This window comes from Haliotis rubra, unplaced genomic scaffold (genome assembly GCF_003918875.1).
Source record: "Haliotis rubra isolate DU_JTF1 unplaced genomic scaffold, ASM391887v1 Scf36, whole genome shotgun sequence".
Taxonomy (NCBI): Eukaryota; Metazoa; Mollusca; class Gastropoda; order Lepetellida; family Haliotidae; genus Haliotis; species Haliotis rubra.
The window spans coordinates 1,659,079-1,672,462 of NW_025767035.1; the positions used below are offsets into that span (position 1 = coordinate 1,659,079).

Here is a 13,384-nt window from a genome sequence, read left to right on the forward strand (position 1 = left end):
AGTTCAAAATAATACGTGGCACACGGATCTAAAACGAGTCTTGGGATTCCCTCGGCCTGGCACGAGGAAATCCCTCCTAATCAAAACAAATAGTCACCTTGCTGCAGTGTTTGGTTGTGGAGGGTCCACGATGATGCAATCAGCACGAAAGACGTGTATATACAGAATTATTCACGGCGGATTCAAATATCAAAATGTGACAACATGTGTGTTTATATTTTTTTTTAAATCAAACTTTAACAGTGGGCCTGGGACACGTGGGGATGACATTTATTTTTGCTAGCACGCGCGAAACTGCACGTACAGTTGCAAATGATGTGGGTTGGCACCCACACGTACGATGATTTGAAACGTGACAAGTAACATGGACACATTCTGTATAAGTAGCATTAATGACATTTAGGTATATATAAATTTCACTTCAAAATAGTCATTGCATGTCCTTGAGATGTTCGAAGTAATGTTACAACTAAAATCATTTAAATATGTCTGCTTCACATTTTTCAACATTTCAGGAATTCACATATATCAAGATTAGACAAAACAGTAAATATTAATCTGTTATTTTATCATAGTTTCCATAGTTTGCCCATATCTTTATCTGTGAATAATAGAGTAAACCAGTTTCTGCTCATGGGTAGTCCGGCATAGGATTGTATGTATGTTTCTGTATATGTGAGCGTAGTCTCAATCACTGGCATCTATGGTCTCACAGACCCTAGAAAATAAGTTTGAAAAGGTAACTCCAGTTTATAATTACATATCAAACTAGATCTTCAGCTCTAAAATTTAGCATTTATCTGGGTACTATTTGTGAATAAATATTTGTAAATACATATTATCAAGTAAGGTGAATATATTACTGGGATAAAATATTATCCCAAGTCAACAACACAACAGCTTTTAGAAACGTGATCATCATACTTCAGATTCTGAATCACACTTAACAGTTTCTTGTTTTCATTATATCAATGGATAATTGTGAAGAATTTATATTCTCCACTCAAAACATAGTATTTATCCACATGTTTAAGCGGTATCGTTTAAGCATCTTTTCCTCTTGCTATTGACATTAAAACAGCAATATTTCTATGTGATTATTCAGTAAGATGCCTCTCTGTAAAACAAACCAAGCATCCTACATCAACTACTTCGAATGTTGACTTGGTTCGACACCTCAGAGCAAGGATAAAGTCAAATGGTCCCCTCACCATTGCAGAATATATGAAAGAAGTTCTAACAAATCCTTTGTCAGTAAGTATTCTGACTGAGGGAGTTGGTGTGCCTCTCCAAATGAGTCTACCGTGTATGTGTCTCTCTGAATGAGTCTGTATGTTTGTCTGAGGGAGTTGATGTGTCTGTTTGAATGAGTTTGAGCGTCCGACCGACTGAGATGGAATGTCTGTTAGAGTGAATCGGTGTGTCTGACTGAGGGAGATGGTGTGCCTGTCCACAAGGTTTGAATGTGTCTGTATGCTTGTCCGAGAGAGCTGGGGTGTCTGATTTTATTTTTGTTCCCTATGTATAGTAATGTTTTAAATGTGGTGTCTTTTAGGCCTTATGAGGCCCGGTTGTTACATACATATATTTTACCGTTGTATATATTCTGAAACAACATGACACAGTAATAAACTATTCTATTATTATAAGTAGTAGTAGTATTGACATGCAGGTGTGATAGCCATATGGTCCTTTTGTTCAGCTTAATATGCTTAAAAGCACATAAGGCTACTGTGACATTCAAATACAGTTTCACTCTGATTATATATCTGGCTTTGTCATACCATGTTTATGGGTTTATTCAAAGAGATAAACCGCCATATAGCTGGAATATTGCTGAGTGCGGCGTAAAACTAAACTCACTCACTCAAAGAGATAAATATCTGAGACCTGCATCGTTAATGGATTTCAACACACATCACACTTACAAGCCACAACATAACTGAAATTCTGTCAACAGTAGCATCAAGCCAAGCTCACTCACGAAGAACAAAATGTATGCACTTTGTGTGATATTTTGGATGATTTTGTTAGATGTATTCATGATGTCAGTAATGTTATGTAATGTTATGTTGTTCTATCATAAGCTATCCCCAAATGAATTGTAATTATTCTTTCCTTTCATGGAACCATTCACAAAATGATGAGTAATTTAAACACTACTGTTGGAATGCTGGTTTACATCTTGATGATTTACTGTGATGTGGACCACCTCCGTGGTGTAGTGGTTAGAGTGTCCGCCTGGGGAGCAGAAGGTCGCGGGTTCGATCCCTGACCGCAACATACCAAAAGACGTAAAAATATGGTACTTGTTGGTCCCTGCCTGGCGTTTGGCATTAATGGGTACAACAAGGACTGGTCGGCTCGGAGTCAGTATAATGTGTCTGAGTGGGGTATTCATGCTTCACTGCGGCATGGTATCTCAGTGAGCTAGCACTATAAACCCAGCTTAAGTCTGGGCTAGTACAAGCAGGCGCACATACACATACACACGCATGCACGTCGTCATATGAGCAAAATATTCTCAAGCATGACGTTAAACCCAATTTTCCCTGACCTACTGTGATGTGGATATTGCAGGGCTACTACATGAAGAGAGATGTCTTCGGATCTCAAGGGGACTTCACTACATCTCCAGAAATTAGTCAGATGTTTGGGGAGGTGAACATTTTATCTACATCATTTTTATTGAGTCACTTTTCGTATCACCAAAGTTTTATAACATGTTCAATAACATACAGGTTTGCAGAAAGTGTGCTGGCATTTTAAAATAGACTCAACTCTTTGGCTGTTCAATCTTATCAGCATGTAAATATGAAATATGCTTCCTCAGTTTTTGTGAGATGATGGGGCATAAGGAGCCATAAAATGTTATTAAGAATAAAGGATTTTTTTTCCATTAAAATGTACCATATATTAATATTTGAGAGATGAAATGTCACTTATGTAAAATATAGAACAATAGCTTTTGTTGAGTAACCTCTTACATGAGGAAAAGAGTAGAAACATTTTCCTACCAATATGAACTTTATGAATTATTTGTTCATATGAAATTAAGGACTAGTATGTTAATAATGATAAAATAAAATCCCTATCTGAGATTAGTGTGACATAGACACTGGCTTCTGACTTTTATGCTGAGGTGCCAATTTATGAACTGTAATTGTAATCTGTTATGGTAATGTCTGTGATGATTGTATCTCCGAAGACAGTGATATAGTTTTCCCCGTATCATTTCAGCTTGTGGGTATTTGGTGCCTGAATGAGTGGATGCACGTTGACTTGACGAAGACACTGCAGGTCGTGGAGCTGGGACCTGGCCGTGGAACTCTAGCTGATGACATGCTCAGGGTCAGTGTGGGACTTGGTTGCAATGAGGGGCAGTTAGATATTTGACTTAAACACCAAGATCTGGGTTAGAATTGGTCTTCAACAACCCATGCTTGTTACAAGAGGTGAATACACATACACACGCATGCACATCGTCATATGAGCGAAATATTCTCAAGCACGATGTTAAACCCAATTTCACCTCACCTTACAAGAGGTGATTAACAGGATTGGGTGGTCAGACTCAATGACAAGGTTGAAGTATGTGATTATATACTATTTACATTGATCAATGCTCACGGTGTTAGTCACTGGTTTCCCAGATCCTGACTTGATTATATACCACAGTATCTGGTATCATAGAGTCTGCCTCAAAATTAAACTGTTATCATGTCATGCACATAATTATACAACCATTTTTAAGGTGATACATGGTTCCATGTATCATGATACATTCATTACCATGGTAACTTGTATCACAATACAATAATTGTTGGTAACATGTAAAATAGTACATTCAGCACCATATATCATGATACAATCATCACCATGGCAACATTCTTTATTAATACTAATGGGGACATTTTAACACTTCTCAACATTTGACTAAGTTTCCTTAGTCTTGACATTAGCTTTTAGTACCCACTTAGGTCTAATTTATGACGTTCATGTAAATATCAATAATATTTTATCAAAATGTGCAGATCACTTGAGTATGCCAAGGGCCCATTTACACAGGAATGATATTATCTGATGCATGTTTTGAGAATGTAATATTTCTCTAATAGCAGAAACTTGGAACCACACTAAATGAAACTAATAGCGTTCGTAATGAAGTATTTATTTGAGTTCTTATCAGTTACAATATGTATTAATATGGTAGTATATATCAAACTTAGAAGCACAATAGTCTTGGTAAAATATTCATGAGGTTTGAAAATGAGGAAGCCCCAAAACATGCCTCCTGACCAACTCCAGAACGCAGAGTCTGATTCCTTTGGTGTATTGGCAAGATTTCCCCCTGGATTCACACTTTTGGCATATTGCCAGCATATTTATAGACATGTTTGGTTGGGGTACGGTACAGTACACTGTATGGTACACAGAGTACACATCTGTAGTACTTAACAGTAAAATCATTTTCAAAATATTTTCATATAAATCTTAGTCTTACAGTATGTGTTCAGCAGTAATAAAGAAACAGCATTCTTACTTTAATGTTTGGTTTTAATAATTGAGTTGTCATGGTAATCATATCATTCTGAAATCTGAAGACATGAAATTTTCAAAAGAATGAAGAAATTGTCATCGATAAAGAGTGGTCACAGATGAACCTGTTGTCTAAAGCAAATTATTGGAGTGTTTCCTTCCACATTAAGCTGACAGTCAGTGCTGGTCAAAGTGGTGTTAAACACAACTCACTCCATAAAAATTTCATGTTGAATATTTTCTTCAAATTTCAAATTCGTGAAGATCCGGGTTAGAATTGATCTTGAGTAACCCATGCTTGTCGTAAGAAGCTAACGGGATCAGGTGATCAGGCTCGCTGACGTGGTTGACACATGTCAGTGTATCCCAATTGCTTAGATTGATGTTCATGCTGTTGATCACTGGATTGTCTGGTCCAGACTTGATTATTTACAGACCGCCGACATATAACTGGAATATTGCTGAGTGCTGCGTTAAACAACAAACAAACATTATAAAAGGAAATTTTATGAATTCAAAGGTCAATGATGAGGATATATTTCCTGAAATGATGTTTCAGTTTTGTTAGATGTGTGTCAAGCTAAGAAAATCCTCATCAGCCCAGAAAAAAATATAAACTATCAGGAAACAGATTTTACTGAGTGTGGTGTAAAACTAAACTAAACTAAACTAAACTAACCTCACTCACTCACTCACTCACTCACTCACTCACTCACTCACTCACTCACTCACTCACTCACTCACTCACTCACTCACTCACTCACTCACTCACTCACTCACTCACTCACTCACTCACTCACTCACTCACTCACTCACTCAGATTTCTTTAAAATGTAGCCATTGGCATACATTTAAACATATAATTATTTCAGGCAATATCCAGGTTTTCTGATGTAAGAGATAGTGTGTCTTTACACTTGGTGGAAGTGAGTCCAGCACTCAGTGACATCCAAGAATCCAAGTTGTCAGGGAAGAAGTTAGAGCAGATCCAAGCTGAAGCAGCCACCAGATCCTCAGATACAGTCTCGGAGGGTGGCCATTACAAACAGTGCCTCTCCAAATATGGTCAGCCTGTTTACTGGTACCAGAGTCTGCAGGATGTACCTCATGGACTCTCCTGCTTCATCGCTCATGAGTTTCTAGATGCACTTCCCATCCACAAGTTTCAGGTATGAGGAGAGTTTATGTTGTCCTTCCATGTCAGCACTTTATGATCCCTTCAAGAGTCTGGATTTGAGATGGTCTTTTAGTAACCCATGCTTATCATAAGAGACTGTAACTGTCATAAGAAGTAACTAACAGGATTGAGTAACTGACTTGAATAATGCACATCGCCAAGCCCAAGTTGTGTAGATTGTTGCTCATGCTGTCAATCACTGGATTGTCTTGATTATTTAGACTGCTGTAAATATTGGGAGGTTTCCCAGACAAAGCTGATGCAATGTAGTGGCAAATGTGTGCAGGTGTTTAGCTCAAGATTCACACACTGTCTGGGAATCTCTTAATAAACAAACAACCCGTGAAGGTCCGGGTTAGAATGAACCTTCAGTAACCCATGCTTGTCGTAAGAGGCAACTAATGGGATCGGGTGGTCAGGCTCGCTGGCTTGGTTGACACATGTCATCGGTTCCCAATTGCGCAGATCGATGCTCATGCTGTTGATCACTGGATTGTGTGGTCCAGACTCAATTATTTACAGACCGCCGCCATATAGCTGGAATATTGCTGAGAGTGGCGTAATACTAAACTCACTCACTCACTTAATAAACAAACCTTTTCTTAAAAGATATCTATTTACACAGGATCTTGTATTTACTATCATTTTATATTTTTTATTGAATATCAACCATTTAGTTAATTATATAAAAACCTGTTTATAAAATTGTTCCATATTTTAATACATTAAATTTGTGGAGACATTTTTGTGTGAGTTAAAAAAATCCTCAGTCCATTCACACGTAATCATGGACACAACTGACACTGGGTAGTCATTAATATATACCGCTACACAAAGGCAGTACTTCCTCTACTGATGCCATGTAATGTTTTGTTTACTTCAGAAGACAGATAGAGGTTGGTGTGAGGTGCTGATCAGCTATGATGATGACAGCAGCAGCTTTAAGTTAGTGCTGTCTCCCGGAGCGACGGTAGCATCCACTGCCTTTCTACAGGTAGTCCAGCTGTAGGGGGCCTGGGACTGTACTGTACAGTAATCTCTCAAGTACAATCTTGAATGTTTCAACTATGAATTGGATTTTCAGAACTGTGTATGTGTAAGTTAGACATCTAAGACTGATTATAATCTGAGATGACAATTGCTTGACATAGAGTAGTCTATTATTAATGTTTTCTAAATTTCATGCATCATCAAAACTTTGCAGGTCCATGGCAGAACAAGGTGTATACAAAACTTATGTTTTGAAAATGAGTTTCATAAGGTGTAAAGTGTAGCATCTCACCTTTTTTGTCTTATGTATCCGTTCTGTGACAGGTATCCCCTAGCGAGACTCGAGACCACATAGAGGTATGTCCCGATGCTGGTTTGATTGTTCAGGAGCTGTGTAAAAGAATCCTGTCACATCAAGGATTTGCCCTCCTGGCCGACTACGGACATAGTGCAGAGAAGACCGACACATTTAGAGTAAGTCATCTGGATCTGTGTACTATCGTCATTGGTTTTCATGTCTCTTCATATTGCTTTGTACATTATTATTTCACATGCTGTCAGTCACTTCCTTGTCGGCAGAATCAGTGATTTCACATAATCTATGTAGACATTATTATTCATTGTTTTTGCTGTTCTTTCAACAGGCTTTCAAGAATCACCAACTTCATGATGTACTGGTTGACCCAGGAACAGCTGATTTAACAGCTGATGTAGATTTCACATATTTAAGAAACATGACAGAGGCCACAGGTGGGTTGATTACATGCAAATGTAATGGATTTCAGTAAGTATGAATGGTCTCAAACATATTTTCAAAGTGGAATTAGATTTGTTGATTGTCATGCAATGTAGTTAGCCTAGTCTTGAGATAGCTGTACAAATGTTAGCGCAGGTCTGTGTTTATCCACCTGTAAAGCTAAATACACAACCAGCAAGCTAGTTTTCTTTTGTTTAATTTAAAAACATCAACATGTTTATATTTTTAAAGTACATCGCCAATAACAGATGTGTATATCATGTTTGTTTCAGTAAGCAAGATGATTGATTGTAGATTTAAGTTGTTTTTGTCAAGTTTCATTTTCATGTTTCCTACCATGTTGTGTCAGATTGTAACTTTGAAAAGCCTAATGACAAAAAGCAGTTCCGTCAGTTGTTCCAATGTGTCATGTGTTCAGATATTTGATGGTAAATATTTCAGTTTCAACATATGGACCTTTGACACAACAAGAATTTCTACACAATATGGGAATTGGTGTTCGCCTACAGGTGTGTTCAAAATAGCAAATATGTTCAGCTACATGTTCAAAATAGTTCAGCTACATTATTTTATTAATCATTTGTTCTTAAGTCCCCCTTCTACTTTATCCATCTCATTATCAATGTATTCAGTTATCACATGTGCAAGCAGCAGCTTCAAAGAAGAAATAGTTTTACAAATTTTCAGTCTACAAAAAGCTGTCAGTGAATTGTTTCTTGAACATCACCCTTATTATTGCTGTTGATGGACAAAAATATTTTACGAAAGAAGTCAGATTGTTGAGACATTCATGCTCATCAATTTTCCACTGAGTTGCTAAATTACTAGACAGTAGGGTGAACAAAGATAAAGGATAATTAACACTGCATATAAATTGCAACATAATGATGACATATATTTCCTGCCATTGGACAAGGATTTTATACATGTAAGTCCACGAAACCAAGAAACTAAAATAGTCTGTCCTGGCTGTAAAAACCGATAGGACCTGGTTAATGGTTAAAATGTTTTCCCACTGCAGGTTCTACTTCAGAAAGCTGACCAAGAAGCTTGGAAGGACCTGATTTCAGGTTACGATATGCTGACAAACCCAAAGAAAATGGGAGAAAGATTTAAGTTCTTAGCTTTAATGAATCCTCGACAAAAAGACTACATACCAGCAGGCTTTGTAACACCTGAAGCCTTGAAGCAATCACAATAAATTATTTATTACCTCTGTTTCTGGTTGATTGCCTTGAACATTATTCTCATGGCATTACCATGGAATGTCAAAGGTGAAATAGTCTTGTTTTGAGTGAGTGCTTTTCTTCACTCAGTAGTCTGTAATATTACAACTGTATCATAACAGCCTGTGAATAATTGGGTCAGACAGACAAGTGGTTGATAGCAAGAGCAATGATCTGTGCAGTTGTAGGACGAGGACCAGTCAGTCACTCTAACCACCTGACGAACTAGTGGTTGATAGTAAAAGCAAAAATCTTCAAAATAAGGCCAAAACATCCAGGTCACTGGAACTACCATATCCACATTGGTATGAATGTCTACAGGGAACATACATGTCCAGGGAAATCTAAATGATCTTGATCTTGGTTTGATCATACTCTGTGACAGACTGTTCATGGACAAAGATGGTTTGTTCACGTTGGGCAGGTGTCACCTGATTGCCAAGTGATTTCCAGCAATGCCAATCTGAAACAGGCTTTCATGAACATTTGGGAGTAACTGCATCACTGACGGTAAGTATAGTAAGGGAGGTAATCCTGTTAATACTTTAATAATGTAAACAAAGATTATTTGTTTCTAAAATAATTTATTATAAATATTGTATATGAAATGAACATGAACAATGACAAACTTGAAGAATGAGAAATATATGCCAATGAACAATCATTTAAGTTCAAGCTATTGATGCAATTTTCTGTTAATGAAAACCTGAACTTGCTCTTTGATTCTTTATGAATATTTTGAACAGGCTTCACTGTAATAAACGAATATGATATTTGATTAATGAAAAATATATATCATGAACCAAACATACAATATATATTTACAAATACAGTATGTACGTGTGTATAAGATATATGCTAGTCAACTCTTGCAAAGGATAAACACAGTATGAAAGAATAAGACCTATTTCAGTACAAGATTTAGTTCAAACTGATTAAAATTGTCATGTATGTTTCCAGATTATATTAATAAAATAAAACAATAAGTCAATTATCCAGTAAATTGATGTTGATAATATCTGCATTCTGATAAATACATTGGATCTGTTTGCTACCACAATTACTATCATCATATAGTAACTTTTGTTTAACATTATTTATTTTACTTGACATTCCTTGCAAAATCTGAACAGGACAATATTTTTCCTATGAACTATTTGCAAACATATATTTACAAAACTTTGAACTATACAAGTAAAATTTACATGGACGGAGAGTGTGTGACTTGAAATTATCTCAACATTCAATTCCAAACTTATCAAAGTTTCTCAGAATGATCCCAAGTCGTAAATGAACCTTTCCCATGGCAACAGTGTGCAACTTGTATCTCTGTGCCCCACTGTAGACAAGATCTGGATTCTTCAACTGTGGTCCTCCACCCAGGAAGCACTGTGACACACCCTCTAGGAATGACCCTGAGGGTCGCCATGTGGGACAGTCTATTTCATGGTTGCCAGGGGAGGTTGGTATGTGACAGAAACCATAGCCATACAGCTCGTTCCTGCCAAAGCTATCCTGGTGCCATACCTGGAAGTGAACTTTAGGCCAACCTGTAAAAATAAAAAAAAGTTATAGTTGTTACCTGTGGTCTATAAAAATACTGTACTAAACAGCTCTTGAATGAAACATATTTGTGTGTTTGTTTAAAACTATACTGGGCAATATTCAAGCTATTTTATGGCGGATTGTAAATAGCTGCCTGGACCAGACAATCCAGTGACTGAAACCATGAGCATCTATCTACACAATTTGGATATGAAGTCATGCATCAACCAAGTCTGACTACCCAGGCAGCTCTTACTTGGCTGCAATAAACCAATTGTAACCCAGATCTTGACATGGAAATAGACAGGTAAAATTAAGTACATACCAGTACCACAGTTGTTTCAGAAAGATTTACTATGATTCAAGGATACACACTTCAACAGATTACAAGAATCAATATATGCACATAAACACAATATATTCAAGTTTGTAATAAATGAATCTACTGCTGTTAGTGCAATGAACAATAGACTTGCTGGTTAGCAAATGACTCCCAATTTGAGTTGTGTCTCATTAACGATACAGAGTATATTTTCAGAAATGGTTGGGAGCTTACAATTTTTTAACATTTTTGCTGTTTCTCTTTTATATGATTATGAGGAAATCATATCTTGTCATGCTCATACACATAATTTTATTCAGACACTAATAAAAGACAAAGTCTTGACCTTTACCATGTTTGCACACATGTAAAAATATTTTCTCTATTCCATTGTCATGATTATCTGTGCAGTTATATTGCATATTTCGTGTATTTGATCATTTCCTTTGCAACACAATAACCATATGTAAAATGATCTCAAAATCACAAAATATTAAGATGTAAGACCTTGAATGCCTTTTGTTGCAAAATGAATATCAATTGGGTGGCTCCAGTAAGCTGTCTCGTGATTCTGGGGGTTGTCCACTTGAGTCTGTCCTTCACGAAGACCAGCCAACACTTTCCATGCACCACCTGTTCAAAGAACAAATAGTAAGTACTTCAACTCAAAGTTGGACCCAGTGCACACTCTTATAACTACTCGTAAATACTGAAACCATCCTTATTAGTAAACGTGTGTGTGTGTGTGTGTGAGAGAGAGAGCGAGGAGGGGATGGGGTGAGGGTAGAGTGTGTGTCATGTGCACAATTTCACAACAACTGAATGTAAAGGCAGAGGCAACTGTATCAAAATAGGCTTCATTTACCTGTATGAATACCCCATTTACAAAACAGACTATTGTCAGGAAATCCACTTGCACCGACAATCTGTCCAACCACATGAACTTCTGCCATCTGGAAGTAAAAAAATATCAGTTTCAGTTTGCTTTAACATGTTTAAATTCATTCGGACTACTAAAAAACAGATTCAAATAAAATAAAATAAATCGTCTCTCAAATGACGCTCTCTTCAGGTGAACATAATATCTGAAGTGATGGATTACCATCCATCAGCTATCCCAAACAAGCTAAATTCGAAATTCTGGTGATTTCGACGATTGCATTGCTTGCGCTATATTGGGTGAGTATATGCTCGCTCGGAGAGCAAAAGCAGTTTCATTGGCAGAGAGGATGCCCAATCACTGTCGTGAAAAGTGTTATCGACCAGTTCATGAAATATGCCAAAAATCGAGCCAGACATCAGGGCTGGTAACTTCAAAAATGTTACCAGCCCAAATGGATTTAACCAGACCAAATATGGTGAATTTACTCAGATGTATGGAACATCTAACAAATTTACCAGACCATCGGGCTGGCTAGCTGTAGTAGACCGTCCGTCAGAAATCGAGACTGTCTCGGGCAGACGGCCGGGCCTTATTTCATACACTGTATTGACAACTGAAATCCGGAAGTTATATATAAACCAAACAAACATAAACAGTATTTACCCGAAATTGTTAATACCACTTCAGATGCAAAATCAAAGGCCTTTATAAAAAAAAAAAAAATAGCAAGCGAAAATTCAGTAAGATCAGTCGTCTGCTAGTCACAGGCAATATATAAATAGGAAGCCATGTGATTACAACACTCCCTCGCAGTGCTGAGCAAAAAGTATGGCTCATCGTAGAAAAGCCATACAAAATCCCTGCATGTGGCGAGCGGCAACAGTTTCGCCCATACGATGTCATCGACGCTATTTTTTTATAGGAAACACTTGATATTTTTGTGTGAAATAGATGAATATATCCTTTATCACTCAAGGTTAGTAACATAATAATATAACATAAAATTACGTTTTTGTCTTACTTCGTTGAAAATCCCTGACAGAGGAATATAAGAAATGTCAGGGATATCTGTGAGTGAGTTTAGTTTTACGCCGCACTCAGCAATATCCCAGCTATATGACGGCGGTCTGTAAATAATAGAATGTGGACCAGACAATCCAGTGATCAATAGCATGACCAATGATCTGCGCAATTGGGAACCGATGACATGTGTCAACCAAGTCAGCGAGCCTGACCACCTGATCCCATTAGTCGCCTCTTACAACAAGCATAGTTGCCTTTTGTGGCAAGCATGGGTTGCTGAAGGCCTATTCTACCCCGGATCTTCACGAGTCCAGGGATATCTGTAATGGTAGATTACCTGTGTACCAATGTACTTCAAAAACATACATTACTACCTTAAGATGAATTAAATGTGCAGATCATGTAGCTGGAGAAAAGTTATTTGGTGACAGCTGAAGGGAGACTAAGACTACAACTTGACTGTATAGGACAGCATCGCGGCTCTCGGCTAAGTTCAAGCAACACCAATGTCTGGACTGGCTAACTAAAAATGAGCATTTCTTTTTAGATTTAAAAGACATTATTGTCCATGTAAACTCCCAGAAATACATTACACAAAGAAGATGAGTTACGATATCAAAACTTAAGGCTCTCGTGTGATAAAGAGAGCATATGACAGCCACGTCTAAAAATGAAAACGAGAATGCAAGCCTGGACATGGTTACCGATCATTAAGTAAAGTCTAGAAGCATGTAATAAACATACGTACTTTTGGTGAGATTCTCTGGCTAAAATCTGAGTTTCCCAACGTAACTCCACACACACTTTCAAATGAACTGCTGTGAAAACGATATAAACAATTGTCTTGTTAACAGGTGCTTGGAAATAACATTGTTTATGCCGCCATTTTCCTTGGGAATGTAACCGGAAGTTAATAAGTTCT

The 13,384-nt window shown here is 37.3% G+C and overlaps 2 protein-coding genes across 2 annotated transcripts; one reads left to right on the forward strand and one right to left on the reverse strand.

Annotated features, from left to right (window-relative positions):
- Window positions 1-5: 5 nt before the first annotated feature.
- LOC124285354 (protein arginine methyltransferase NDUFAF7, mitochondrial-like) lies at window positions 6-8,679 on the forward strand. Its single transcript, XM_046721565.1, has 10 exons — window positions 6-206; window positions 1,106-1,254; window positions 2,581-2,661; window positions 3,241-3,351; window positions 5,412-5,708; window positions 6,600-6,710; window positions 7,031-7,180; window positions 7,351-7,456; window positions 7,905-7,972; window positions 8,485-8,679. The coding sequence occupies exons 1-10, from the start codon at window positions 131-133 to the stop codon at window positions 8,662-8,664; spliced, it is 1,329 nt and encodes a 442-aa protein (XP_046577521.1). The 5' UTR covers window positions 6-130; the 3' UTR covers window positions 8,665-8,679.
- Window positions 8,680-9,264: 585 nt separating this feature from the next.
- Window positions 9,265-13,372, reverse strand: LOC124285356 (B9 domain-containing protein 2-like). Its single transcript, XM_046721567.1, has 4 exons — window positions 13,211-13,372; window positions 11,422-11,509; window positions 11,064-11,189; window positions 9,265-10,239 (listed from the first exon to the last, which is right to left on the reverse strand). Exons 2-4 carry the CDS (start codon window positions 11,507-11,509, stop codon window positions 9,926-9,928), a joined length of 528 nt encoding a protein of 175 aa, XP_046577523.1. The 5' UTR covers window positions 13,211-13,372; the 3' UTR covers window positions 9,265-9,925.
- Between the last annotated feature and the right edge of the window lie 12 nt (window positions 13,373-13,384).